The 27,099-nt window shown below is 39.6% G+C and overlaps 1 protein-coding gene across 7 annotated transcripts in view; it reads right to left on the reverse strand.

Moving 5' to 3' along the window:
• Positions 1–25,500, reverse strand: part of SPTLC3 (serine palmitoyltransferase long chain base subunit 3) — a 170,985-nt gene extending 145,485 nt beyond the window's left edge. For 3 of the 7 annotated variants that reach the window (XM_055265992.2, XM_055265996.2, XM_063633985.1), the window contains exon 1: positions 25,060–25,441. In XM_055265992.2, coding sequence (XP_055121967.1) covers positions 25,060–25,176 — 117 coding nt within the window. In that variant the 5' untranslated portion in view covers positions 25,177–25,441. Of the gene's footprint in view, positions 1–15,280; positions 15,405–25,059 lie in introns of all 7 variants that reach the window. The other 4 variants (XM_055265997.2, XM_055265995.2, XM_063633984.1 and 1 more) reach the window with 3 other exon arrangements.
• Positions 25,501–27,099: the final 1,599 nt, after the last annotated feature.

A 27,099-nucleotide genomic window follows, 5' to 3' on the forward strand; every position in this document is an offset into this window, starting at 1 on the left:
CAACAAAAAGAGTTTTGGAAAAAAAAAAAAAATGTACTTTTGCCCGATGCTGGGGATTTTCATGTCAAAAGCTAGGATGTAGCAGTCAGTGGCAATATCTCTCTTATTCCTCACTGTGTCCCCAGTGTCCGCACATGGCCTCACACATGATGTGGGATAAATATTTGCTGACTGAATCAACTTGTTAAGTGCTGTGAGCAATACTGAAGTGAAAAACCATTTAACTTGGGAAACTCAGCACACATATCAAATACATTTTTTTTTTTTGACCTTTCATACGAATCTACCTATGTCATGACAAAAACTCTCTCTGGGAATTGTTAGTTTTCAGTATAGAGCTTAGTTATTTGGTACAGAAGACAACAATCTGCCTGATCTCTGATGTTCCACCTTCCGTTTATTGCTTATGCAGTATCAAATGGCTTTCACTTCACACCCTGCTTTTTATTCCTTCCTAGCCTTTCTTCATACCATCACTTTTCAGTAATTTCTTCAGTTTCTTCTCTTTCTTCCCAACTGTTCTCCCCTTTCACCTCTCCCTCACCTCCACCTCACATACAGACACTCTTTGCCTGCCTTAAGACACAGCTCTGGCTTCACTTCCTAAAAAGCTCCAGGCTGGATGCTCTCACTGCCTAACACCATCATTACACTCACCACCTTGTATTACAATAATACTTTAAAGATTTTTTAATAGGCAAGTCACTTAATAAATATTTTCTGTTCATTAATGAAAGAACAGAAAATGAAAGATCACTTGAAAAATAATAGCTTCCATTATCTCTTATTATCTTTTAAATATTTCAACACTATTGTCTGGTATGACAAAGACTGGCTGTTCACCAAATCCATTTACCTCTCCTCCTCACAGCTAGGCTACATTTCTGACATCCCTTGAAGACAAATGTGGCCATATGACTGAGTTCTGAGCAATGTGAAGTGAGTAGAAGAAAAGTGTGTTACTTCTACGCCTAGCTCATAAAAGCCTCTCTTCCCTGTTGCCATCTGAATGTTGATGGCCGAGATGACCTTGGAAGCTACACGTTAAAGATTCCAGAACTTTGTTAGCCTGGTTTTCTGAAGAAATGTGAGGAACAGAGTCCTTACCACCTCCCAACCCTACTTCTTATCATTACCAATTAGATTTATTATGAATAGAAATAAATTTCTATTGGGTTATGCCATTGGGATTTGGTGGCTTATGTATCGTGACACCTAGTATTACCTTAATACATATATACTATAAGAATATTGTTAAATTCTTTCCTTTCTAACCTTTGCTTAGAAGGGTTTGGTAGAAGTCTGAGAACCAAGTTACCTCCTCAAGGAAATGTCTGTGTTAGGAAACACCTGGTCTGATCAAAATTCAAATCAAGGTCTGAGGAAGTTTAAATATAAAATTAACTCTGTAGAAGACCCAAGTCTTAGTTCTGGATTGATTGAGCATGCCTTTGTAAGTGTTAGGCTTCACTGACCCCAGAAGTCAAAGAGAGTGATAAGTTACAAATATGGAATCTTTGAGGGGTCAAGTTTTCCTATATTAGCTACTCCAGCCCTTCCTTTCTATTGATTAATCAGGTCAGTTCATAAGAGGTTAATTATTTTCCCGTCATCTTGAGTTTCCCATTCACCACCTGAGAAGTCAGCCAACAAAACAGTGAGGATCTGAGGCGGGCCGAGGCTTCAGCAAGGTGCAGCCAGAGTGGTGAGTGAAGGATGGATTCCCACAAAAGGCAGGATTGCATGGAGGGGTCTAAATTGAGTCCCCAGCAGAGTGTTGAGTGAATATCTGCTGAAGAAATGAGTGAATGAGGGAGAGCCAAGACTGGGAAAGTTAAGAGAGGCAGTAAAGACTTTCCAGCATAGGAGGACGAGTGTGGGCACCCATTGGTGGGTGGAAATGAGGGAACACGGCCTTGCATTGGCCTCTGGCTGGGCCTTGAATGGTATATACTTGGTGATAAACTGTATAGAGTCCACTGGAATTGAATAATGGAATGCCTTTGATAGCAGGATAAGCCAGACTTTGTCTTTCAGGTAGTTGTGAAAGAAAAGTGTGCTTTCATTTGGATGTTCCCCTATCAGAACTGCAGAAGAAATGCAGGGCAGAAATATTTGTAAACTGGACCCCACTTGGAATGACAGCTAGGGTGGAGGCTCTAAGTCAATTGGACTTACTTCAGCTTTAGAGCTAAGTGGCTATCCTTCACCATCCTGCAATGGCTGCATTATTCTGATCTTGTTTATAACTGGCTGGCTCACTTGAGGAACACAGAGCTTTTATTAAGTTATTCTGATAAATCAGAGAAAACAATGCACTATTGGTTTAATATCTCTGAGAATAACTACCACCTTTTTGACCAATTATAATATGCCATGTGAAAACAATGTTTATCTCTAAGGTACTCAAAAGCTTTTATGGACATGCTCTTATTTACTTACATGCTATTCCAAAGAAGTAGGCGGTGGATCACTGTAATGGAATTAGAATTATCTTCACGTAATAAGAGAGACACAAGGACATTAAGCAACTTGCCTAAGGTTACAAAGTGGGAAAAGACAGGACTAAGTTGATCCTCTGAAATCCACATACCAGGGTTGAAGCCCGAAAGAAACATAAAAGTTAGATCTTTCAGACATGACAAACTGGAACATTTTTCAGAAATAGAGTAGCCATGGGACTTAGCCTTTTTCCTTCTCAGGTGAATACTAGTAGCTGCAAACACTGCGCAAAGCTTGACTTCCACGTGCATGTACCCGTGTTGGGCATGGGAAAGATCACTTGGGTAGTGTCATACAGCACCCTCATGGAGGTCATGGGCTAGTGGAGGGAAACCATGTGCAAAATAGAACAAAAATAGAACCTTTTAAGACTAGAGAGCAAGAAGTCTAACCAAGTGTCATAGCAGTGGTGAAAAGGAGACAAAGAGTTTGATAATTTATTTCATATTTATACATCTGTTCATTCATTCATTCCAAAATTATATATTGAGCACCAACTCTGTGCCAGCTAGTGTGCTAGGTTCAGGTGAAACGGTGTGAGCCAGAGGGACAGAGGCCCTGCTCTCACGGTTTAGATCTATGCTGTTCAATACAATTGTTGCTAGCCATATGTCGTTAGTTACATTTAAATTTCAATAGTTAAAATTAAATAAGTTTAGGGATTTAGATCTTCAATTGCACTAGCTACATTTCAAGTGCTCAATATTCTCATGTAGTTGGTGGCTACCTTACTGGACAGGACATTTATAGAGCATTTCCATCATCATAGGAAGTTCCATTGTTCAGAAGTTGGCAAATTATGGCCCACAGCCTAATTTTGTAATAAAGTTTTATTGAAACACAGCTATATCCATTTGTTCATGTATTGTCTATGGCTGCATTTCTGCTACAGTGGCAGAGTTGAGTAGTTGTAACAGAGACTGAATGGCTTACAGAGCTGAAAATATTTACTATCTATCAAAGGCTGCCAACCCTTGGTCTGGAAGGAAATATGGATGAACAATACTTGGAAAAAGGAAAATTATAAGTAATTAAGAGTGCTGTGGAGTGGTTATAGGATGGGATCTGACCTAGTTCAGAAAAAGAGAAGGTCCTCTCCAAAGAAAATGAAGTTTTAAATAAAATCTGAAGAATCAGTAGGAGTTTACCAGGAATAAAAAGTCTTCCAGGCAGAAGGAAGTGCTTGACGAATGGCAAGGAGGGTGTGCGGTAGGGATAGCTCATGGATAGTGAGGGGCAGGCATGGCTGAATATCAGTTCCAGGAGGAGGACCTCTATCCACTTTGTCCATTGCTGGTAGTACCCCAGTTCCTAGAACAGTGTCTGACATGTAACAAGGGTCTAATAAATATGTAATGAATGAAGGAACAAATGTAAGAATGAATAGGCTGAGGAGGTGATGCAGGGCTGGTAAACTGTGTTAAGGATTGCAGCTTTGATCTTAACATGGGAAGCTAGTGATGAGTTTAAACAAATGATAGCCTGATCAGGCGTGGTTCTTGAAAGGGCCATTGGAAGATGGTGTGGTAAATAGATCTCCAGGGAGCCCCCATATTCTGTGGTTCACAGTGATTTGTGGTTAGTCATTTTAAAATCTCTTTTATATTCATGGTGGAAGAAAATTTGATGAGTCCAGCTTACTTAGTTGGTTCTGGAATTTTGAGTCTCTGACCAAAATTCAAAAGGCTAGTCTCCTAAATTGCACAGGAATGAACCAATAACAGAGGTGTGTTTTGACATCACAGCGTGGTGTGCCCTGTGGCATTTCTTCACAGTAGGGGCAGCCAGTGACTCATGGATGAGTTATTATGAGGGTGGGGCTCCTGGAGGAACATGCAATGTGGTTCTGACAGTCATTTGGCTGAGCTCAGTGAACTGAACTTGGATTACAAACCACAGTTTTTCTTTTTGAATCAAAATACACCAATTTCTTCTTGCACCTCCTTGCTGAGCTACTACTATACCCAGGTCCCACCCAAAATTTCCTGTCCCCTGATGCTAGACCAAACAGGGACTGCTATTTAGCCACATGTAGAAGCAGAAAGCTCTCTGAACTAGAAAGAGAGAAACTTGCCAAGGATTCAGTGGCTGTTCCCTTCTCTGTGTGTTTATTAGGAATTGGTGTATGGCTGCACATAGCCTGTCACCCCATATAACCTGGTTCATCTTTTGGTTTCCTTTGAAGACAGAATGTATCCTTACAGATTACACTTAGTTGAAATATACAGATTCCCTGGCTGAAATCTTTTGTTTGCACTGAAAGCAGCACGTTACTTTACTTTTCATGAAAGCCTTTTGCTTCCATGAAAAATAAGTATATTGTCTCCAAACAAGTAATTCGCTAAGAAAATGACACCACAACAATTTATTAATTTGCTTCCAAAAAGTCTAATAATATCCATGATCATAATTATAATTATCTGATTAATTGTTTTCATCAAGCGCCATATCATATAGGAAAAAATAACCTCTCCCAGAGCAAGGCTAATCTTGACTACCAGTACTCCTGAATCAACTGGCTTTGTATAACCAGGCATGTTTTAGCCATCATAGCTCCTGAGCTGAAAGAAATGAATAGGTGAAAAGCATGAGTCATCTGACTGGAATATTAAGATTGACATTATACTTAACAAAAGCAAACTGATGTCTGTGACTTGTTTAATTCAACCATTGAATCATTTTCTCAGGTCACCATGTGGAGTACTTTTATTTCTGAGTACTATACTCAGTCTGTAGGGATGTGATTCAGTTGTCTTGCTAAGAATGAACCAATGGGAAAGGATGGATTCTTAAAGAAAAGGCCAGCCCCTTCTATCGTAAGCTAACAAACTAACCCGAGATGTACTTCAGTTGTGGGATATCTCCAGGTGCCCCAAATCATTTGCATGGGTGGACAAATAGTGTTAATGTCAAGGGCTCCTACGGAGTTTGTTTCTGGTTTTGTGATGTGTAAGGGAGTACAGTGTTAGAGGCAAAGGGCACAGGCATGTCTTGCCCTGGATTGGCCGTGTCGAGATCTTGGGCAAGTGACTATACCTGTTTGAATCTCTGTTGCTTCCTATTTTAAAATAATAGCCAAATAGCTGCATCAGCAGTAAAGGATATGAGTGTCCCAAGGCTGTGTTCCGGGTCTGAATATCACACTCTTGTGAGAGAACAAAGCATAAATAATTCAGCTTTAAAGGAAGTGCAAGCTAGTTACTGTTGTTGGCTTTGATCCTGGTTTTGACAAAATGCAAAACCAGTAGAGAAGAATAGTCCATTCTTATCTTGTATCTACTTGTTGGTTAGCATAATAATTCCTAAATACTAGTCTATAACACTTTAAAGACATGTACTAAAATTTTCACTGATGCATGGTAAAATTTAAAAAGGATATATATGTGTAATATATAAGTATATTATGCTTACAAGTATATACATATATGGACATTTTCCTAGGGACAGTCTCTTAATCAGACATCATGTCCATAATATCTTTTAGGGTGAATTTATGCAAGATAGTGATAGTGGATAAGAAGTTATTAGATCTTTTGAATCATGGCAGAATAAAAACTTTGGTACAATATAATTCACTTAAAAAAACTCACAGGTCTGTGAAATTCTGAAGTCTGATTCCACTGGACTGAATCACCAGACATCAGCCCCTTGAGCTTTCATACTTTGTGAACAGAAACTTCTGGTCCTATTGAGAAATGTATTACTAAGATCTTAAAAAAAAAATCACATAACATGGTTCTCTGAGATCTGATACCCGTTCTGCCATTATTATTCTAATACGTAAGAAGTTCTAGAGCCAAGTTTCCTTAGGACTAATTATCAAAGTAGGTGGTTGAAAAGCATGTCATGTTGCAAGAACCCAAGAGTTCCAACCATGTCATCAATGCCTCTGCCTTGGGCAAACTCAACAAAGGAACCAAGGCGTGAATTGACTTGTGTGCCCTTGCTGGGTCTAGAAGTAACCATTCATAATGTCACGTTTTTAAGAATAGAGCTGAGGCTGGTCAAAGACTCAAAAGAAGGTAATTCTAAGAAATATACTTCATATAAAACATAAAGATGTGAGGACAAAGGTAAATAATTGTTTAAGGGAGATTTGTAGAAAATTTTGCTATCTGATATGCCATGTAAAATCACTTTGCTGCCTAGCTATAAAAGTCTTAGGTAGAAATCAGTATTATTCTTTGAGGCTTTTAGAATGGCATGGATTTTTAAAATTTTGGTAAGTGATTCCCAAAGCTGTTCCTCTGAGCAGTTTAATAACCAAACTGACACTTTTGCGTGTGTGTGTGTGTGTGTGTGTGTGTGTGTGTGTGTGTGCTGAAATAAATTACTGAAGAACAGAGGCTCTGATTTTTTTCCTTCCTTCCTGTTCTTATGAGGGGAAGTTGACAGAGTTGTATGCACTGAATAAGGGCTTGACAGGTGTCTGCTGCACCCAGCCCTTGAAGGCATTCCTGAATGTAGAGTCAGCATGTTGGCATTATAATATTATCCAGCTCTGTCTCTATTATCCATGTGGTTTTGATCTCACTTTTCTGAGCCCCATTTTCTCATCCTAAAACAGGTCAGTAGCATTTGTTCTATCTACTTCACAGCATTGGATTGCTTCCTGGATGACTGAGGGTACAATGAGATCCTGGATGTGAAAGGGATGTACAGACATAAGGATCATTGTAGTTGATGGTGAAGGTTAAAGGGGTAAAAATTGGCCATGTTTTATAAAAATCACTGTCTTAATTTTGGGTTCTCCGGAAGCAAACCTGTATAAAAGATTCAAATACAACCTGTTTATTTGGAAGGTTATCCCAGGAAGCACTGTTAGAGGAGGAGAGATGAGCCAGAAAAGGCAAGGAAACCAATGAATAGTGTGCTCTTAAGGCAGTTACCAGTGTGGGCAGCTGGAGCTCACTTCCACTGGGGTCTGCAGGAGACAGTGTAGAACACACCTAAGAATTATCTTTCTTGAAGGATGAGGCTGCTGGGGTATTTATCATCCAGCTCCCATCGGTCAAAGGTTGAGCACTGCTTCTAGGGGGTGTTGATTCTCCGGTGCTTTTGGCCTGGTGCCCACTAGGAAAGAACAGGCTCCAGTTCCTAGAACAGTGTCTGACATGTAACAGTTTTTCAGAAAGTTCTCAGAAAAACGGCATGGGAATTGGCCGTTAGAGATGAGGCTGTGCACATGGAAATGGTAACCGCCAAGAGTGGAAGTGGACATGGCACCAGCAGGGTCTGCTGTGGTCATCCGAGTTTCAACACTGAACTTTGTTCACACCTAACCTTAATTTCTTAATATTATTATACTGTACTATTCAGTTTGTTTTTATTTGAAGATGTATTGATGTTTTATTCAAGTATATTTCTGTCACTGTGTGTTAAAGGTTTCTGCAGGCCAAGGACATGAACAGACACTTCTCAAAAGAAGACATACACGTGGCCAAAAAGCATATGAAAAAACCTCAATATCACTGATTAGAGAAATGCAAATCAAAACCACAATGACATACCATCTCACACCAGTCAGAACGGCTATTACTAAAAAGTCGAGAAATAACAGATGCTGGCAAGGTTGCAAAAAAAAGGGAACACTTACACACTGTTGGTGGGAGTGTAAATTAGTTCAACCATTGTGAATGACAGTGCAGTGATTCCTCAAAGAGCTAAAAACAGAACTACCACTCAACCCAGCAATCCCATTACCAGGTACATGCCCAAAGGAATATAAATTGTTCTACCATAAAGAAACATGCACACATATGTTCATTTTAGCACTATTCACAACAGCAAAGACATGGAATCAACCTAAATCCTTATCAGTGACAAGTTGGATAAAGAAACTGTGTTACATATACACCATGGAACACTGTGAAGCCATAAAAAAGAATGAGAGTATGTCCTTTGCAGGAGCAGGGATGGAGGTAGAGGCCATCACCCTTAGCAAACTAATGCAGGAAGAGAAAACCAAATATCGTATGTTCTCAGAAGTGGGAGCTAAATGCCTAGAACACATGGACAGGTAGAGAGGAACAACACACACTGGGACCTAACGGAGGGTGGAGGGTGGGAGGAGGGAGAAGATCTGGAAAAGTAACTAATGGGTGCTGGACTTAGTACCTGGATGATGAAATAATAAGTACAACAAACTCCTGTGACACAAGTTTACCTACATAACAGGCCTGCGCATATACCCCTGAACCTAAAATAAAAGTTTTAAAAAAAGGTTTCTGCAGGCCAACCAATATGCAACCTCTTGTCATATGCTGGCACTGTTTCACCAAAGAAGGGGCAGAGAGGGACATAAGGCAGATTCTTGCAAGGGTCAATATTAGTAATAGTGCACATTTGTAGAGAATTTCCTCTGGTGCCTGCACTATTCTAAGGCTTTGCATGCATTATCTTATTAATTTCTCACCACCACCCAATAGGGTAGGCACTACTATTAACCTCATTTACCAGGTGAGAAAACTGAGGTGCAGAGAGATTAAACTGCTTATTGCAAGGTCACACCACCATGAAGCTGGGATTCAAGCTCAGGAAGTGTGAAAGTGAAGCCCTGCTTCCGAGTTTTATGTAATGATTCAGGTTACTAGGGTGATAGGGCTGTAGGGTGAGGTTACGTGATATTAGGAGTCAGAAGATCCTGCTTCCACTACCTGCCAGCTGTGTGGATGATCATCTGATTTCTTCAAATCTTGGTTCCTTATATGTGAAATTTGAAAGTCTATTGTAAGGATTGACAATATTTAAAAAAGGGTGAACATATAGTAGTGTCCTCATGTATGGTAGCAGTTATTACCTCTATAATTATTTTCTCTGACATGGTGATCTGTGATACGCAGAAAAGGAAGTTTTCTACATGTGGCTCTTATTTTGGGCCATAGGAAAGGAGTGCCTTTGCTTGTGACATGAGACAAATACAATTTCACAATATCGATTTTGAAATTGATACTAAAGAAATTTGCAATAGCAGACATTATTTTAAGGATCATCAAACTATTATAATTCCTGGTCTTTGCTTTCTTCGTGTGTTCAAGAAGACAGGGGATGGAGTGGAATTGTAAAGATTACTGAACTAAGTTCCTTTCCTGCTAGAGAGATTATACTAAAGACGAAAAGGAAAACAGCTCCTGATCGCTGTGGAATTATGAGTGTGTAGCAGGGGAATTTCTCTAGAAGACAGCCTTCTGGTGAGCTCTTCCTTTACTTCATTAGATGATGATTTACACATTAGCCAGTTCTCTTCTCCAGAGACTAGACGCTTTAATTTTAAGTGAGCAGTTTTAGTTCATCTTTCCACAGTCAAAACTACATTAGGAAACTTTCTCCAAAAAAGTAATCAAAAGCCAATGTAGGTCAAAACTCATTGAATGATATACTTCAGATTTGTGCATTCCATTGTATGTAAATTTTACCTCAAAAGAAAAAAAACCTATAGAAAAATATTGAAGTTAATGGTATGCATGCTGAAGGGTTTAGAAGTGAAGTGTATTTATTCTGCAACTTCGTTTGAGATGCATAAAACATATGGATAGATAGATAGGTATGTAGTAAACATATAGCAAAATGCTAACTGTAGAATCTAGGTAGTAGATATATGAATGTTTATTTAGAATGATGTAAGGTTTTCCATAAATTTGCAAATGTTTACAATAAAATGGTGGAGGAAAGGGCATTTCATCTAGTGATAAAAAGACAGGTCCTGTGACTAGATTGCACTGCTAACTATATGTTTTATCTCAGGCAAATTTAGTTAACTTTTGCATGACTAAGTTTAGTCATCTAAAAAATGACGATAGTAACAGTATCAACCTCACATGGTTGTTGTGAGGGTCAACTGAGTTAGTATTTGTAAAGTTCTTAGCATGTAGTGCAATGTAAAAGTTTGCTAAATAAAAGTTTTAAAAGTCATCTCATATGTGGGTCATTCATAGGAAAACAGATCGCATTTACTTTCTTGGACACTCGACTCTGAGAATGCAGAATTTTATTAGAAGCTGATGACAGCCCTACACACCTTGGGAGATTAGTCATTTTCCCTCTAATCCAGGCATATTTCATGTCCTGCTAAGATGCAGCAGGAATGATCAAGATGAATTAATAATATTTCATTTCTATTTTCATTTTCTTCAAAAAGTTCCACTGCTTAAAGCATGCTCCCTACCTCCAAGCTTGGAGTATGTCATATCTGGATAGCAACACAGAAGCATGTTGCTACCTGGTCACCAAAGTAATCTAGTGATTTTGTGATTTTTAAAAAGATGGTAGTAAATAGTAGCCATGCTGTCCAACAAAGTTTAGGAAACCTGTGGATTAATTAATAAGAGGTTATATACTTTGAAGTTTACAAAGAAGTCTGTGGATCATATGAGCAGAGCTTTCTTAGTCTTTTAGAGATCTAGGCACGTTAAATGGGAGTTCTTGCAAAGAACAAATTTGTAAAAATAGATAGTCTTTATTCATTCCATAAATATTATTGAGCTCCTATTACATATAGGCTCTGGTCTAGGTACTAAAGATTTAGCAGTGAACAAGATAGGAATTCCTTCCCAGGTGGACCTCACAGTCTAAATGTGGAGGCAGGCAACAGATAGGAAACAAATTAATGTGTGCATGCGTGTGTGTTTATGTGTGTAGGTATATGTGTGACTCTATGTGTGTGTGTGTGCACGTGTGCAGATGTTTTTAAATGCTAAAGAGAACAATTAAGCAGGAAAGGGGCCAGGAAGTGGGGGGGGGGGGGTTGCACTTTTAGAAAGCATAGTGAGCCTGAGTCCCACAGAGACGGTGCTATGTGAGTGAAGACTTCAAGTGGGAGAAAGGTGAGCCCTGTGGATGTCTGGGGAAAGGGTGTTCCAGGATGGGGGATGAGGAGTGCAAATGCAAATGTTGCAGGTGGGAGGACGCCATGGGTGGCTGGCTCCAGGAACAGTGAAGAGGCTGTGCAGTTGGGGACAGAGCAAGCTCAGGGAAAGTAGCAGGAGATGAGTCAAAGATTATCTGGCCAGGCTGTGGGGCCTTATGGTCATGGTAAGTATTTTGTTTTTTGCTGTGAGTGAAATGGGAGCCATGGGAAGGATTTGGGCAGAAGAATGACATCTCTGGATTTTATTTCAGCAGAAACACTGGCTGCTGTATTGAGAAAATCTAGTGGATTGTGGCGGAGGGGAGGGGAGGGTGGAAACGGGACGTGGTGGTTTTTAAAACATGCTCATGAATTCTTTGCTACTCTTCCCATTAAGAGACAGGCTAGTCTCCTCCCCTTGAACCTGGTGGGCTTGTTTACGGCTGCGTCGATCCAATCCACAGTCCTGGCTTCTCTCATCCTTTGGCCTTCCCAGCCCAGATGCCAGGTGTGACACTGAGGAGGCAGCCTGGAAAGTGGACCCTCCTGGCCCAGCTTCTCCAGCCCGGCCAGTTGAGTCATCCTAGATGAGGCCCTAGACACCATGGAGCAGGGGAGAGCTGTCCTCACTGTGCCTTTTCTGAATTCATGACCAGCAGAATCCATGAGCATAATAAAATCATTGTTTTATGCCACTATGTGTTGGGTTGCATTGTTATGCAGCAACAGACAGTGGAACACAGATAAAAGAGATGGAGCTCCTGCAATATTTTAGGTGAGAGATAATGGGGGCTAAGATCGGGGAGTTGCTGAGGGAAAGGTGAGAAGTGGTCAGATTCTGGATGTGCTGTGAAGGTAGGCTCATGTTTTACTGAGAGATAGAATGCAGAATAGAATGAAGGAGAAAAGTCACGAATGGCACCAAGGTTTATGGCTTGAGCCACAAGGATAGAGTTGCCATTTATTGAGATGGGAAAGACTGTAAGTGAAATAGTTTTGGAGAGCAGCAGGAGGAAACATCGGGAGTGCAGTTTGGTACATATTAAGTTTGAGATGACTTTTGATTATCCAAGTGGAAAGATCAAGTAGGCAGTCAGAAATGCCTATTTATGCATATACATTTACATATCTATATATATCAAGTAGTCAGTTGGAAATGCCTATTTTATACATCTATCTACTTATCTATGTCGATCTATCATCTAATCTATCTATCATGATGTGTTAGAAATAAAGCTTGAAGTCACAAATGAAATGACACTCTGATAGTTGATTTCTCAGCAAGGCAAAGTTTACTTCTGCAGAAGGGTGCTGCTCGTTAGTTTGGTCACCATGAGAGCACATCAAGTAAAGGAAAGCAGCAGATTTATCCCTAACACATTGGGCTCCTACTGCTGTGTGCAGTCTCCATTGGCTAGAGTTGGACCACACAATCTAAGCTGAACTCAATTGGCTAACTTGAGACATGCAGGGATGCAGTTACACTGGTGAGAGAACAGTTTTGGTGGGGGTGGTGATGGTGGGGGGGGGTTGGTGGGGGTACTGTTGTGGTTGGGGGAGGTGATTTACAGAGTGAGCAGCAGATGTGGAATGTAGGCTCTATAGATAAGACTGAGAGGAAGGTTGTTTCCCAGGGCAAGGAAACACAGAGAGTAAGGGAGTCTGGCCTTGATAGCAGGGAACAAAGGACAAGGAAACTTAAACAAGTTAACCCATTTGAAGAAGAATATCTTACTGTATTTAACATGATGAAACAAGATCAGATCTTCATGAAAGATATGCAGTTGGAAAAGAATAGAGGGGCATAGACTAAGCCTTGGGTCCTTCCGTTGTTTAAAGGTCAAAGAGAGGAGGAGGAACCAAGAATAGAAAATGCATAGGAAAAGCTAGTGATAAAGAGGAAAACCAAGAGTGTTATACCCTGGAAGTCAAGAGAAGAATGTGCTTTAAGAAAAAGAGAGTGATTATTTTTCACTAATGCTGCAGACAGGTCAAGTAAAATGAAGATTGAGAAGTCATCACGAGATGAAGGATTTCAAGGGTTTATGACTGTCATTTATTGAGCATCTACTATATACTGGGCATCGTACTGATTAGTCTTATAATAGCAGTGGAGAAGAAAGAAGTGACTGCAGGCTAATGTTAATAGATAATAATCATTTATTGAGTATCTGCTGTATGACTGATAGTTATTGGGAGTCTTACACATGCTATCTCATTTATTCTTTACCATAGCCTCATAAAGAATGGATCAGAGACATAAAGTTACCTTCCTAATATGGCCCAATTAGTAAGTGGCAGAACCGAGATTCAAACCTAGTTCCATCTGATATCAAAGCTAGTGGTCTTTCTACTATCTTTCCTCCTTAAAGAGTTCACATTTTCCTGGGACATCCTAAGGGGTGCGGGAGTGTGAAAAGCTACCACATAAACATCTTTCTGGGGAGTTCAGTTTTCTTCAAAGTTTTAAAAGAGTATATAAAAATAGTTTTACAGCAAAATAAATATTAATATATTATGTAATAAAATGCAAACTTCTAATATAAATGACAAAATATAGAGAATGGGTCTCACTCTGTTGCCTAGGCTGGAGTGCAGTGGAGCAATCACAGCTCACTGTAACCTTGAATCATTGGGCTCAAGTGATCCTCCCACTTCAACCTCCTGGGATAGCTAAGGCTACAGATACATGCCAGCATGTCCAGCTAGTTAATTTTCTTTTTTTTCTTTTTTTTAAGAAATGGGGTCTTGCCATGTTTCCCAGACTGGTTTCAAACTCCTAGTCTCAACTGACCCTCCTTCCTTGTCCTCCCAAAGCTTTAGAACTAGGCATGAGCCACCACACCCACCCTCTAATCCAATTTTTAAATAAATGTCTAACACACATGGGGCTTGCTGCCTGAATCACTTTGTGTTCTGTGTGATTTTCTCTTTTTTGGTGGATCAATTTGTGAATCCTTTACCCTGTCTTCTCTGGAACAGTTGATTTGCTGTTTTTTTCTAGTCGGATTGTAAGTGCAGAAATAGCCTAGTTTTATACAAAATTTCAGAGCCAAAGTTTATAATCTGGGGATCTGAGGAAGTCAGGGAATACATACATTCTCTACATAAAAAATTTTGCGGTTATGGACATATTAATTTTCATTAGAAATTATATAACAGCTTCTCAAAGGAATCCTTGAACTCCAAAAGACTCACAACCACAAGACAGACAAATAAGAGCTGTGTATAACCCATAGGTAAGAGAATAATTAAGACTTGCACATAGCCTTTTGCTTGGGCAACTTTTGAAGGTCCAGTTAGACCAGATTTAGAGAACAATCTTGGTGACCAGACTTCATGAACACATCACCTAATGAAGGTTTGTGCACCACTGCCTATGAAATCTGAGAGATGTGGTTTGGTCAATAAATATCACCAGGTCTCTAACACTTTGATGAACACTCGGGGACTTAATATTTTGGATTTGGGTTAGTCAAGGAAATCTAGTGTATGTAGCTGGTCATAAGAGTTCCTCAAACCTGCAGAGTCTAGGGTAATTGTTAATATATCAACTCAGGAAAGTGAAGATGGAAGACTCATCTATCACTTTTTGAAATATAAAGTAAATTAAATCAAGGTGAGCCAAATTCTCTGAGCCATTTTTCCTAAACAAATGAGAAAATAGCATTCTACTTAGGACTTCTTAGCCTATTTCCCACACTCTGTTTGCCGATAGTTTAGAAGTTACAAATTGGTGTTTATTAGCAGTGTTTTCTTTAAATCCACAGGATTTGAATTTTTAAAAATTAGATGCCAACATTTAGAAATCATGAGACCTCCTTTCCTCAATTTGGATTTCCAGCTTCTTTTAGAAGTTGGAAAAACTATCAAGATGGAGCCTGTTCTGTCTCGTGGAAACACCAGGCCTTGTTCAGTTAAACCCATTCTTACCATCTCCTACTGTCCTACACAAGGCCCTGCTAGCTCCTCTAGGCATTTGCAATCTCAAACTCCGCTGTGCTCAGATGATCTTCAATGTGTCAAAACTCTTCAGGAGAGCAGGATTCAGATGGCACTGTGATAGATGAAGTAGATTGTGGAGGATAATTTTAAGTATTTCTCTGAGCTATGCTTGTAGTGTTTTTCCCCCAAAATAGTTAATTTGAACTCCAAATCACCTGGAAAAGATTTCTAATATGGTGGCAGTAGATCTTCCTGTCGTAAATTTATAGATTGTTATACCTTAGAATTCCAGTAAAACTACATTAGTACAGGCCAACTGAGACAAAGGTAGCCATACTTACTAAAAACATTAAGTGTATTTCAAAATCAGCATAGTTGACTTCTTGCAATTAATTAGGTTAATATCAATTTACCTCAATAGTGAGAGAAAATTTTTCCAGGAAGCTTTAACCAATAGATAAAATTAATTTGTAATTGGCAGATATTAAAAATACTTAAAATATGTTAATTAAGCCAATGAAACACCTGAACACACACACTTTATTGAGTCAACTCTTTCTTCATAGACAATGTAATAAATTACAGACCTCCTAAGGGTTAATAATTACACTTCAGATTTGGCAATTTTCAAATGGGTGTGCTTTTGCATTGGTGATATTTAGGTTCATTGTCTTTGGCTTTTATAGCCGGACACTCATCTCTGGTTAAGGGCTTAAGCATACAGTCCTTATGCCAAACAAAACAGAAATTTATAACTTATGAAAATGTGTCTTTGCCAATGATTAATAGCAAATTCATGGTCAAAGCAAACTCTTTAAATGTAAATATAAATGCAAGCATTGAAAATGGTTCTGAGATTGCACAATGGCTTTTCTAGTCATTTTAAGGAAATATAATATCCATGTATTCAGTTTTTATTGCTGCTTAATAAGCCACCAGCAAACTTAAAACAGCAATTATTTATTTGCTTAAGAATTTTTAATTTGGGCAGAGCCCAACAGGGACAGCTGGTCTATGATCCATGTAGTATCAGTTGGAGCAAACATACCCTGGGGCTGGAAGATTCACTTCCAAGATACATCACTCACACAGTTTAGAAGTTGGTACTGCATCTTAGTGAGAAACAGAGCAAGGATACTTGGTTTCTCTCCTTGAACTTCTTGGGCTGCTTGGGCTTCCTTAAAGCATGGTGGCTGGATTCCAGGAATGGGCGCTCTGTGAGGACTGGGTTCAAGCCGCAAGTCTTCTTGTAACTGACTCTCAGGAGTCCCAGATTGTCCCTTCCATCACATTTTTGGTCATGTAAGTCACTGGGTCCAGCCCAGGTTCAAGTGGATTAGAATTAGATTCTACTTCTCAATGGGAAATACTCCAAAGAATTTGTAACTATCTTTCATCTACTGCAGGAGTGTCCAATCTTTTGGCTTTCCAGGGCCACATTGGAAGAAGAATTGTCTTGAGCCACACATAAAATACACTAACACTAATGATAGCTGATGAGCTAAAAAAAAATCACAAAAAAGATCTCATAATGTTTTAAGAAAGTTTATGAATCTGTGTTGATCTGCATTCAAAGATGTCCCGGGCCAAATGCAGCCTGCAGGCCACATGTCAACAAGCTTGATCTACTGCACCATGTCTGAGATATCAGTATTGCCAGAAAATATTGTACTAAGTGAAGTTTCTATGCAGGGAGGCCAGGTACTCTTGAAAAAAGCTCCTGAAAGCCAGATATCTCTCGAGCTCCAACTGTGGCTAAGTGTGAGTCCACATGACTCAGAGTCACATGAGGTCAATTTTCTTTAGCTTAGAGTTGTTCAAAGTGAGGCATGGGGGTGACTGGTTCACTAGTGTGGTATGTCTGTGAGTGAATAACATTGCCTATTGAAAGCGCAGATATGTGACAGTTTGGTGTCATTTGTGATAAGCTAAAATTTTTATTAAGAATGAAAAATCAGGAAAACAAAACAACTCACCATTCTTTTAACTCACACTGACTCTGCCCTTTAAGGCTGTGTCCGTTGGCCCCTTCTCTCTGGAAGTGGGTATGAATCCCACGCCTAACATTATCTTGTTTACAGGGAAAGTGTGGACTAAAGGATAAGAACTTAGGTTCTAGGATTGGACAAACTTGGTTTCCATACCTGATTTTGATACTTATAAGTTGGTGACCTTGGTTGAGTTACTAAAGCTTTCTGTTTCCTCACCTATAAAATGGGTCCAAAAATAATACCTCATAGGAATGTTGTGAGATGATGAACATAAAGCACTGGGAATGCCTGGCACTTTGAAGAACTCAAGACACGTTAAAGATGATTATAATTAGTATGTTCTTGATTGCCTCCCAAAGATTTAACTATAGGCCAACATGCATTAGCTATTGGAGCTTGATGTCTTTCAATATCTGTAATCACAGTGAAAGCATAAGCACCTTTCTTTTTAAAAGTATATTATTGATACCTTAGACAACTGGTATTATGTTCAGTTGTTAAATAAAGGTCTCTAAGTCTATTATCATAGAAAGTAGATAATATCATGGGGTCTTGGACAGTTGTTGAAGTAAGAAGTTATGATAAGGTGGATAGTCTAGAGTTTATGTCCCAGTTTTGTTCTAGCTGTGTGACCTTGGGGGAAGTTATTTATGTTTTCAGAGCGTCAGTTTCCTCATCTATATAAATGTGGCTAATAATATCCACTTTGCATTACTGCCAGAAGAATTCAATGAGGCAAATTACATAGAAGGACCTGGCATGTAGCACCCACCAAAAATTGATTTATTAGCTTTACCATTATTATTATTAAACTGATCAAAATAACTAGATTATTCAAACTAAGTTTCAACTTGATTTTGCACTTAATGCATACAAACTGAGAAAATGGACTTTTCTTTCTTTTCTCATGGAAACTGATTCTAGCATATTTCTTTCCTTCCCTTTCCTGACTTCTCTTCCCTTCTTTCTCTTCCTTTCCTTACCCTTTGTGTTTCAAATTGTATTTCCCTCATCATAGCTTTTGTCCATTCTTTTCTCTCTGGTGTTTGGCCTCTTTTTGTATTCATTTCTAAAAGTTATTTATATAATCAGAAAATTGCATTTTATGATATAAATTGTACACATTTTCCTGGTCTGTAATTTGCCTTTTGGTTATTTCATGGTGTTATTTTTGTTTTGTTTTTGCCATACAGAAATAAATATTCGATTTTTATGTAGTCAGATTGTTGACCTACATTATGGCTCCTGGGTATTATATCATAGTTATAAAGACTTTTCCCATGTAAATATTATTTTAAAATTGATATTTTCTTATACTTTAATGGATTAACAATTATACCTATAATATTTATCTATCTGTTCATGTACTAATAGAAAATCATTCTAATTCTTTTGGTGCACAACATGATTTACTAGTTGGTAGTGCTAGTCACCCTCATTATTATTATTTATCATAGTCTTTCCAATTATTCTTGCTTATTAATTTTCCATATAAACTTCAAAGTCATTTGTCTGGCTCAAAAATATGTTGATCTATTTACTGGACTTACACAGAAACTTATAGGTTAACTTAGGTAGAATTAATGCATTTTTCATCCTGAGTCTTCCTCTACATGTGTTGTATGCCTTTCCACTTATTTTCAGTTTCCTTTCATGTCCCTCAGTAGCATTTTCATACTCCCTTCCAATTGATTTTCACTTTATTTAAATCTATTTCCAGGTCCTTCATGTTTCTGGTGCTATTGTAAAGGAGTTTTTACTTCAGTTATGCTTTCCAATTGATTTTTATGCATTACCCTTTATGATGTTTCTTGCCATATTAAGTTTTAGATTTTTTTATACAGTTAAAAGTTGCTAAGCTCTTCATGGTTTCTGGTTTTTCATCTTGCTTCAGTGCAAAGGGAACAAATTATGGCAATAATATTTACCCTTGATATATCCCTTTTCTCCTTTGCCAAACACAGTGGGTAAGCTCTGTTTATGTTGCTTAACAGCATAATCCTGTCTTGTATGATGATTAGCCCATTAGATCAGGGCTAATTCGTAAACCATGCTCTGAGAGTCACCATAAATAAAGCTTACACAGTTTGGGAGAAACTGTATCTGATCATGCTAATTCCCTTCTCAAACTTCCAGCACTTGCACATATAAATGGTTATAAAAGACACGCTTGGTGCATCCAGACCTTCTTCCATTCTGGTGATTTCTTAACTGCAAGCACCTGCAGCTCAGCTTGAGGGCTTTCTCTGCCATAGGAGTGTGCTCAGCCCATGTGTGGAAAGTCTACAAGTGCTGAGCATCCCTCAACTGATTAAGGACCAGAATTGGTTGACATTTATTCTTTTTTTTTTTAAATTTAGACAGCTTTGAGATGAGTTGTACACCATCTCCCAGATGTCCCCGACAAGTCTCAGTCCCAGTTGCCAACAATAGTAACTTGTTCATGAGTGTATCGGCTTCCTTCCCTTCTGTGCCTCACTTCACTGTTTTTCCTCTGTGCTTCCTGGCTTCACCTCCCTAGTAAATTTCTTGCACTCAAATATTTATCTCTGGGTTTGTTTCTTGGGGAATGTAAACTAAGACAAAGGCATTTTACAGTCTTTTCCCACCTGGTTCTCTCCATTAAGCATCCTGAACCTCCTACCATGAACTCATCTTTCACTGGCCAAAGGCATAATGCTCTGATATTTTATATCCTTCTAACAGCCTTTCCCTCTGCTGGAATGCCTTTCTATGCCTGTACAACTGGCTACTCTTCTTTCAAGACTTGGGTCAAATGCCTCTCTGAAGCAAGTTGTCTTCCCAGCCTAGGTCAGATACACATTCTTCTGTGTTCCCATGCAAGGTCCATATATTTCTATTGTGGTAGACTATTTCCAAAGATGGTCACAATAATCTCTCCAATCCCTTACAACCTTTTTCAATATGACTTTGCAGCTTCTGTCATGAAAAAAGCAGCATCTGTTTCTCCTCCCCTTGCATCTCAGCTGGACTATGACTGGCTTTGTCTGCAAAATGTAGCAGAAATGTCCGTAGGACATAAAAGAGGTCTTGCAGTTTCTATTTTTACTCTCTTAGAAGCCAGTCATCCTGTAAAAAAGCCTGGGCTACTCTGCCGAATAATGAGACCACATGCAGAGGGTGTCCTGGTGAAGTAGACACAAGGTGCTTTGGACAACGGCTGGTACCAAGGTCTGGGACATGTGAATGGGGTCATCTTGGATGCTCAGGCAAGTTGATCTGCAGCAAACACCACGTGGAGCAGAGAAGGGCAATCCCTAGCAGCCCCTGCCTGAATCATGAACAATCCAATAGTTGTTGTTTCAAGCCATTGGGTTTTGGACTGGCTGTTGTTACACAGGAATAGATAACTGTAACATTTACTATAGTACTTACCATTAAATACTATAATTGCTTTTCTTTCTCATTTATACTGTGAGCTATTTATAAATGGAGGGAGAATACTTTCATCTTAATGACTGCAGCACCTGACATACAAGAATGCTTTATAAATGATGAGCTCATGAAAATGCAGATTCCTTAAGGAGTTCATGGAGAAGCCTTGCCACATTGGGGATTGTTTTAAGGAAATAGGAGCCAAGAAACAAAGGCATTAGAAAAGAACACCAAAGACAGGACTAGGATGAAGATTCAGAGCAGTTGAAAGGGATTTCCAAAACTTTTAGTTTATGAATTCTCCTAGTAATTGGCGAGAATATTGACCTCTGTTTCAATCAGGAGGTAGCCTAGGTGAGCCCCACAGACACTGGTACTTAACACGGCTGTCAGACAGCTACCACTATTTGCAAATCAAACTATCAATCAGTCATTGCTCTTATTCTCTAGAAGAAGTTTATACTACAGCAGAAGAGTAGCTCTACCAGGATATTGCAGGCTTCAAGAGGATATAGAAAGGTGGGGAGAATAGAAGTTCACCTTAAATGGTTCTAGAACTGGAAATGATTTCCGTAATAATGTGGCTTAATCCTTTCTCTTCTTCCAGCTGCTGCTGAGCACCACCTCAGCCACAGCACTGCTTCTCACTGTCTGCCATGAAGGCTCACTGAATTGAGAAAAGTCTCTCAAAAGTCATATGACCTGTTGTGCCTCACAGCTTTCTGGAATGCTTCACGACCTTTCTTATGCCCTTTACTAGCAACTCCTACACTCATCTCCGGAGTTCCTTTCCTGTCTTTTCCTCATTTGGCCCTCAGGAATAAGCTCCCTATTTTATCTGCAATTATAATGTCTCAAGGTTCAATTTGAGTCTTCCCAGCTCTGAGAAGCTGTCACTGACCACCCCAACCTGTGATTTCCTAGAATGTACTGAAAAAGGAACTGGCTTTGGAGCAACATGGATTTGGGTTCAAACCCTGGCAATGCTGATTGTGATTCTTCAGAAGTTCCTTGGTGATTTATCTTTCCCCATCTGTATAATGGACAGTATACTACCACTTCATGGGGCTGTTTTGAAGGTACAGGGGATGCCTGCCGGAAGTGCTTAGCCCTTCCTGATACGTAGCAGAACACTGATATTTATTATTATTTTTGCTCTTCTCCAACTTCTAATACTTGTATCTATACCACTCATTTGTCCTCAAGTTATGTCTGCTTTATGGCAGCTCTTGTCCTTGCACTAGCATTTAACTTTGAAGTGATTATTTTAATGTTGATATAAGCTTTCTCCTAACAGATAAACTATAAACTTCTTATTTATCTTTATAGGTCCTAAGAATAACAGATGCTTAATAAATATTGGTGAAAAGAAAAGCAATCACTTGTTAGGGCTCATTACCTATACCTGGTAATATTACAACATTCAGGTCAAGAACTCAATAAACCTTGAATTAGAGTAACTCTAATCCCCAAATGTTTTTGTTTTCCAGGAAAGGGATGATTATGAAAACTTTACCATTTTTTTTTCATCCTGCAGATTTAGTTTAAGAGAAGAAAATGCAGACCCTATCCTCTTAAGAAACTACTTCTGGGAAAATGCAATGGAGACACAAGGTCTACCTTCCTAGGTTTTGGTTTTCCAAATAAAAGTTTATGGCCAGGTCAAAAATAATTGCTGGGAATTAAAAAGCAATTATGTGGATAATAGTTGCAAAGTAATTATATAGAATTAAGTAAGGAATAGGAAATTCCTATTCATTAGGAAAAATTTTAATTCAATAAAAATTATAAGAAATATCAAGTTTATAGATTAAGACATTAAGTACCCATCTGTCTGTAGTGTGGCTATGTTCAGGAGGAGGGAGAACAAATCCTCTAGTACAATAGTGTCCTGTTAGAAGTAAAAGGTAGGATGCCATATTGGGAATAAACAAATAAATTGACTTAATCAGTGATGAAAACCAGTTTTTGTGCATTCTCAGGACATATGAGGTTTAAAGAAAAAAACAACAACAACAAAAAAAAAAAAAACAGGAAAAATAGGCTCCATAAAAGCTCCAGAAAGGAACTCTAGAAGGTTTCTAAGAATGGAAAGGCTCTGGTCCTTGCCAGCCTTGAGACTGGGGCAGCAAGCCTGCTGCATGCTGGAGCAAGAATGGCAGCCTACGCTGGACCAGGGGGAAGGAGGACTCCTGAGCACTGCCCAATAGTAATTTTCATATTGTTTGTTATGCCAGGGAACCCTTTGTCAATAGAATCTTGTAGGGTCCCCGATGTATAAAAGAGATAACCGCGTTGCTGTGTGGTTGCAAATAAGTGGGAAGAGAAAGGGTGGGAGGATCGTTGGAGGGGCTGGTAGGATCTTAGGTGCTGCAGCAGAAGACCTTAGGCCAGGGAGAACGTGTGTGGGAGACCAGCAGCCTAGGATTCTGGAAGCCATTGCAGATGCTTCTATCCACAGGCAAGGCTTTTGGTCTAGGCCTAGTTTGTTAAAGGGTCCCAAGGATCAAAACTAGTGGCAAAGGAACATGAGAATAAAGACAACTTTGTTCCCATCATGGAGGGGACAATAAGCCCTCGCTTGCCCTGTTACACTAATGATCTCAGCTGGGTTTTTTTTGTTCGTTTGTTTTTCTGAAAAATATTTTTTAAGCCATAATTGAGGCTCTCAATGAAAGCCAATTGTAGCTTAGTGACACCTAAATATGTCTGAGACAACAGGCTCTGGATGGCCCTTCAGGAAGGCAACAGCAGCCTTGATGTTTTCGACTATTCTTAGGGAAGCCTCAGTGTCCAAGGATATTTACAGTCTTGCAGCTGCACTTCATAATGAATCTTTAGAATCCTGGGTTTTATCCTTACTTTGGAGTGGCTGTAACTGTCTATCTAAGTTTCTAATCTCATACCTCGAATGTGATTATAAAACCAAGATAAAATAAATAAAAGGGAGAAAAGTTAAGAAGGAATCTCTTCCCAGATGTGATCCCTCAGGGTCAGAATAATCACAAGGGTAAGTAGGTGAATAGCCTGTGAGTTACAGGCATTCCAGAGGCAAGGATCATCTTGAGTAGTGGTCTGAATTGATATTTAGTGATGCATAAGTGGTGGATATTACTGTAATTTCCTTCACGCAACTGACAGGAGTTGATCACCTTCTCTTCACATTGCTCCAGGTTTCAGATCCTCAGGTGGGACAGGCCAGTTCTGAGGTTTCTGATAGACACCTCCCAGGGTTGGACAGTGCCTTTTATTAAGAGGGGAGTGCTTTTGGGGACCACAGCTTGTTTACACACAACTCAGGCTCCAGAGCTCCTTTAACCTCTTCCAGTTGCACACGTGAATGTAATTCACTGAGTGGAGGGCTGGCCCCAGCCAGACCCACCCGTCCTGTGATCTTAGAACAATCTGCCTTTCCTGTGGGTGGATACTTGCTCTCTGGATGAACAAATGATGGAAGATTGCATGGGGCTCCCTGTGCCACTTCTCTTTCCAAACAGAGGCTACCTGTTTGACTACTTAGGCTTGCTTCTCAGGCGGATGAGCTCACTCCTGCTGCTCAGAGCAAAGTGACACGGAGTGTCCTGTGGGGAGTGGGGAATTGCCTTACATAAGGACCCCACAGACCCAGGCTCTCTCTTAAAACAAGCTGACAACTTTCCTCGAGTTCCTCCTGTCTAGTAAACTCTGCAAACATCCCGGTGCAATAAGGGTAAAAAAAAAAAAAGTGTCAAGTTGGAAAATACAAGTTTGTTTTAAAGATGCCGTTCTGTTTTCTGAGTGCAGTGTGTCACAATGAGCCCTGCTTTCTGAAGTGTTTTGGAAAAGAATGTCTGTGACGTCACATTTCAAAGAAATACTGTGGCCTCAAATCAAGTAGTGAGCTATAACAAGGCTCCACTAAACACCAATAATAACTCGTCTTTCAAACAGAGATGCATTTCTCATGGACCTGGGAAGAATGCCATCTCCACCACATAATGTCAACAAAATGTACTTTCACTTCCTCTTTTTCTTCTGAAGCATGACGGTTGTAGCAGGTCTCTTGGACTAAAATATACGCAAAGAGTTGGAACCTTGATAATTCTTCCCTCCCCGCAAAATGCTTGAGACAAAAGTCTGGTAGGTACATTTGTATTTTAGGGAGCCTAAAGCTGTGTGAGTCTGTGCGTGTCCTCTTTTGCACACAGAACACATTTTCTCCTTAATCCACACCTAAACTTTTTGGTAGCCAAGCACTTTCTATTAACAGAATCAACAGTCAAAACATGTAAAAACACTTAATAAGATGAACTCTAAGTTAGGACAGCCCGAAATATCTTCACAGAGAAATATTGAAACGTTCAGGTAATTCAGAGAAGAGTAGGGGAGAGTGCCTCTTACCTGGCCTTCTTTCACTATTCCATTCTTTGTGCAGTTTCTGCTTTGTGAGCCATTGCTCTGTTTCTTGTGATTGTGAAGTTTCCCATTGCAAACAGCACCACCTCCAGGGTTAGCCATGGGTGTGAAGTGACAGAGCCCGGGACAGGTTTTCCTTCAGAGGTCTCTGCAGGCTTTAGTTTTTAGTCTGTGAGGAGATGGGATAAAGCTCTTTGGGGCTGAGCCCTTAAAGGAATCTTACCAATCAGGCTTTTCCAGAAGAAGAGCAACAGCCTATCTTTTTGCCAGATCGTTGAAACTAAAACAAATGGTTACCTTTATACTTCTCAACTCCAGTCAAAATGTGAACTCCATGGCAACAAACCTGCTTCCAAAACTATAAAGGAGATTGTCCATGCCGGCTCCTTCTGGGGACTGAGGGAACCTGGGGACTGAACACCCAGTGGCAAAGTGTGAGGAGGCGGGCTGGGAGGTGGAGAGACTTTTAAAGACACATGCACACAGCACACTCACAGAGTCTTCTAAGTAACTGAGTTCTGAGTTAACCTCTTTTTCCCAACCCTTCTCTCCTGCGTGTAATTGTGGTTTTTGGTTGTAAACCAAGCTCAAAAGTTAATATTTCTTTTTGCTATAAAATAACATTCAGAGGTGGTTGCCAGGGGCTGGAGGGATGAGGCAAAGGGAAGTTATTGTTTAACGGGTACAGAGTTTGAGTTGGAGCAGATGAAAAAGGTATAGTGATGGATCACTGCACAACAATGTGAATGTACTTAAACTAAACTGTACACTTAAAAATGATTAAAATGGTAAGTTTCATGTGATGTATACATTTCCATAATTTACAAATGATTTGAAAAGATTTTTAAAAACCCAATATTCAAAACCACCCTATGTTAAAATCAGTACTATAATAAGGGGGTACCAATCCATCAAGAATTCCAGTAAGACAGATGTTGAGGAGACAGAAAATTTGGTGGCTGCATTATCTTTATCTCGTGACCTTGGGGGAGGTATTTACCCACTTTATGCCTCAGTTTTTCCATCTATAAAATATCTGCTGAGGTAGAAAGAAAATTATGCTGTAGCTTGGGTTTGTTACCGACGCAGGTGTGAAGTGGTTGATGGCTGCAGGGTCCCAGTCCTGAAACACATCTGGTTTACTCACTAACTCTTATTCTCTCAATGCAAGAATCTTCAAAGCTTTGTTTCTTCCTATCATCATCAAATGGCATGATGACATGATTTGTTGGAGAGTCGTTACAACCTGTTGAGTCTTCCCAAGTCCACCGTTGTGGTTTTCCTGAGTCAAGACTTCTTTAGCATCAGACTCTAAGAAAAGAAACCAATTTATTGGTGCAGTAGACAAAAACAAACAATCAAACACACACACACAAACAAAAAGACAGAAATAGCCCCTGTTTCCAGAGCCTCATGACCTGTACCTCAGCTCCCTTGGACACGGTTCAGTTCTACTCCAGAATAATGTAGCTTTTGGAGGTGGACATGCTAATGCTTCTCCTAACCATGACTTGCATATGAGGGTACCTGCCTTTACCATCCCAAGGAATGCTGGAGGAATAAGATAAGGCCTGAGGCCAAGGGAAGAGACGGAGTTAATACCAAGTGTGTTCAGCCCAGTTTGTGTCTCAAGTTCAAAAATTTTATTGCATTTCTCTCAACCTTTATCATCAAAGTAGAAGTAGATTTTCACTGGTCTCTCCCTTCCATGGCTGTTTCACTGGGATTTGGCGGCTAAACTCTCGTAGATTTATTTTCTTCTGAGATTTAGGAAATGGAGAGATGAAGAGGTAGAGGGGAGCAGTACTGCTGGCCCAACTGCCTCACGTTACTTAGAAAGACAAGTTGAAGAGAGGGCGTTATTTTCCCTGAGCTCTATTGCCCTGTGCAAAGCATTTTTTAGTAAAGATTTTTAAATAAAAATTTTTTAACATTAGATGTCTCTTTTCTTTCTTCTTTTCTTCTTCTCCATCTCTTTCCTCTTTTCACATTTGTCCTTTTCCCTTTCCTCCCCCACCCTCCTCT

This window comes from Symphalangus syndactylus, chromosome 24 (genome assembly GCF_028878055.3).
Source record: "Symphalangus syndactylus isolate Jambi chromosome 24, NHGRI_mSymSyn1-v2.1_pri, whole genome shotgun sequence".
Classification (NCBI taxonomy): Eukaryota; Metazoa; Chordata; class Mammalia; order Primates; family Hylobatidae; genus Symphalangus; species Symphalangus syndactylus.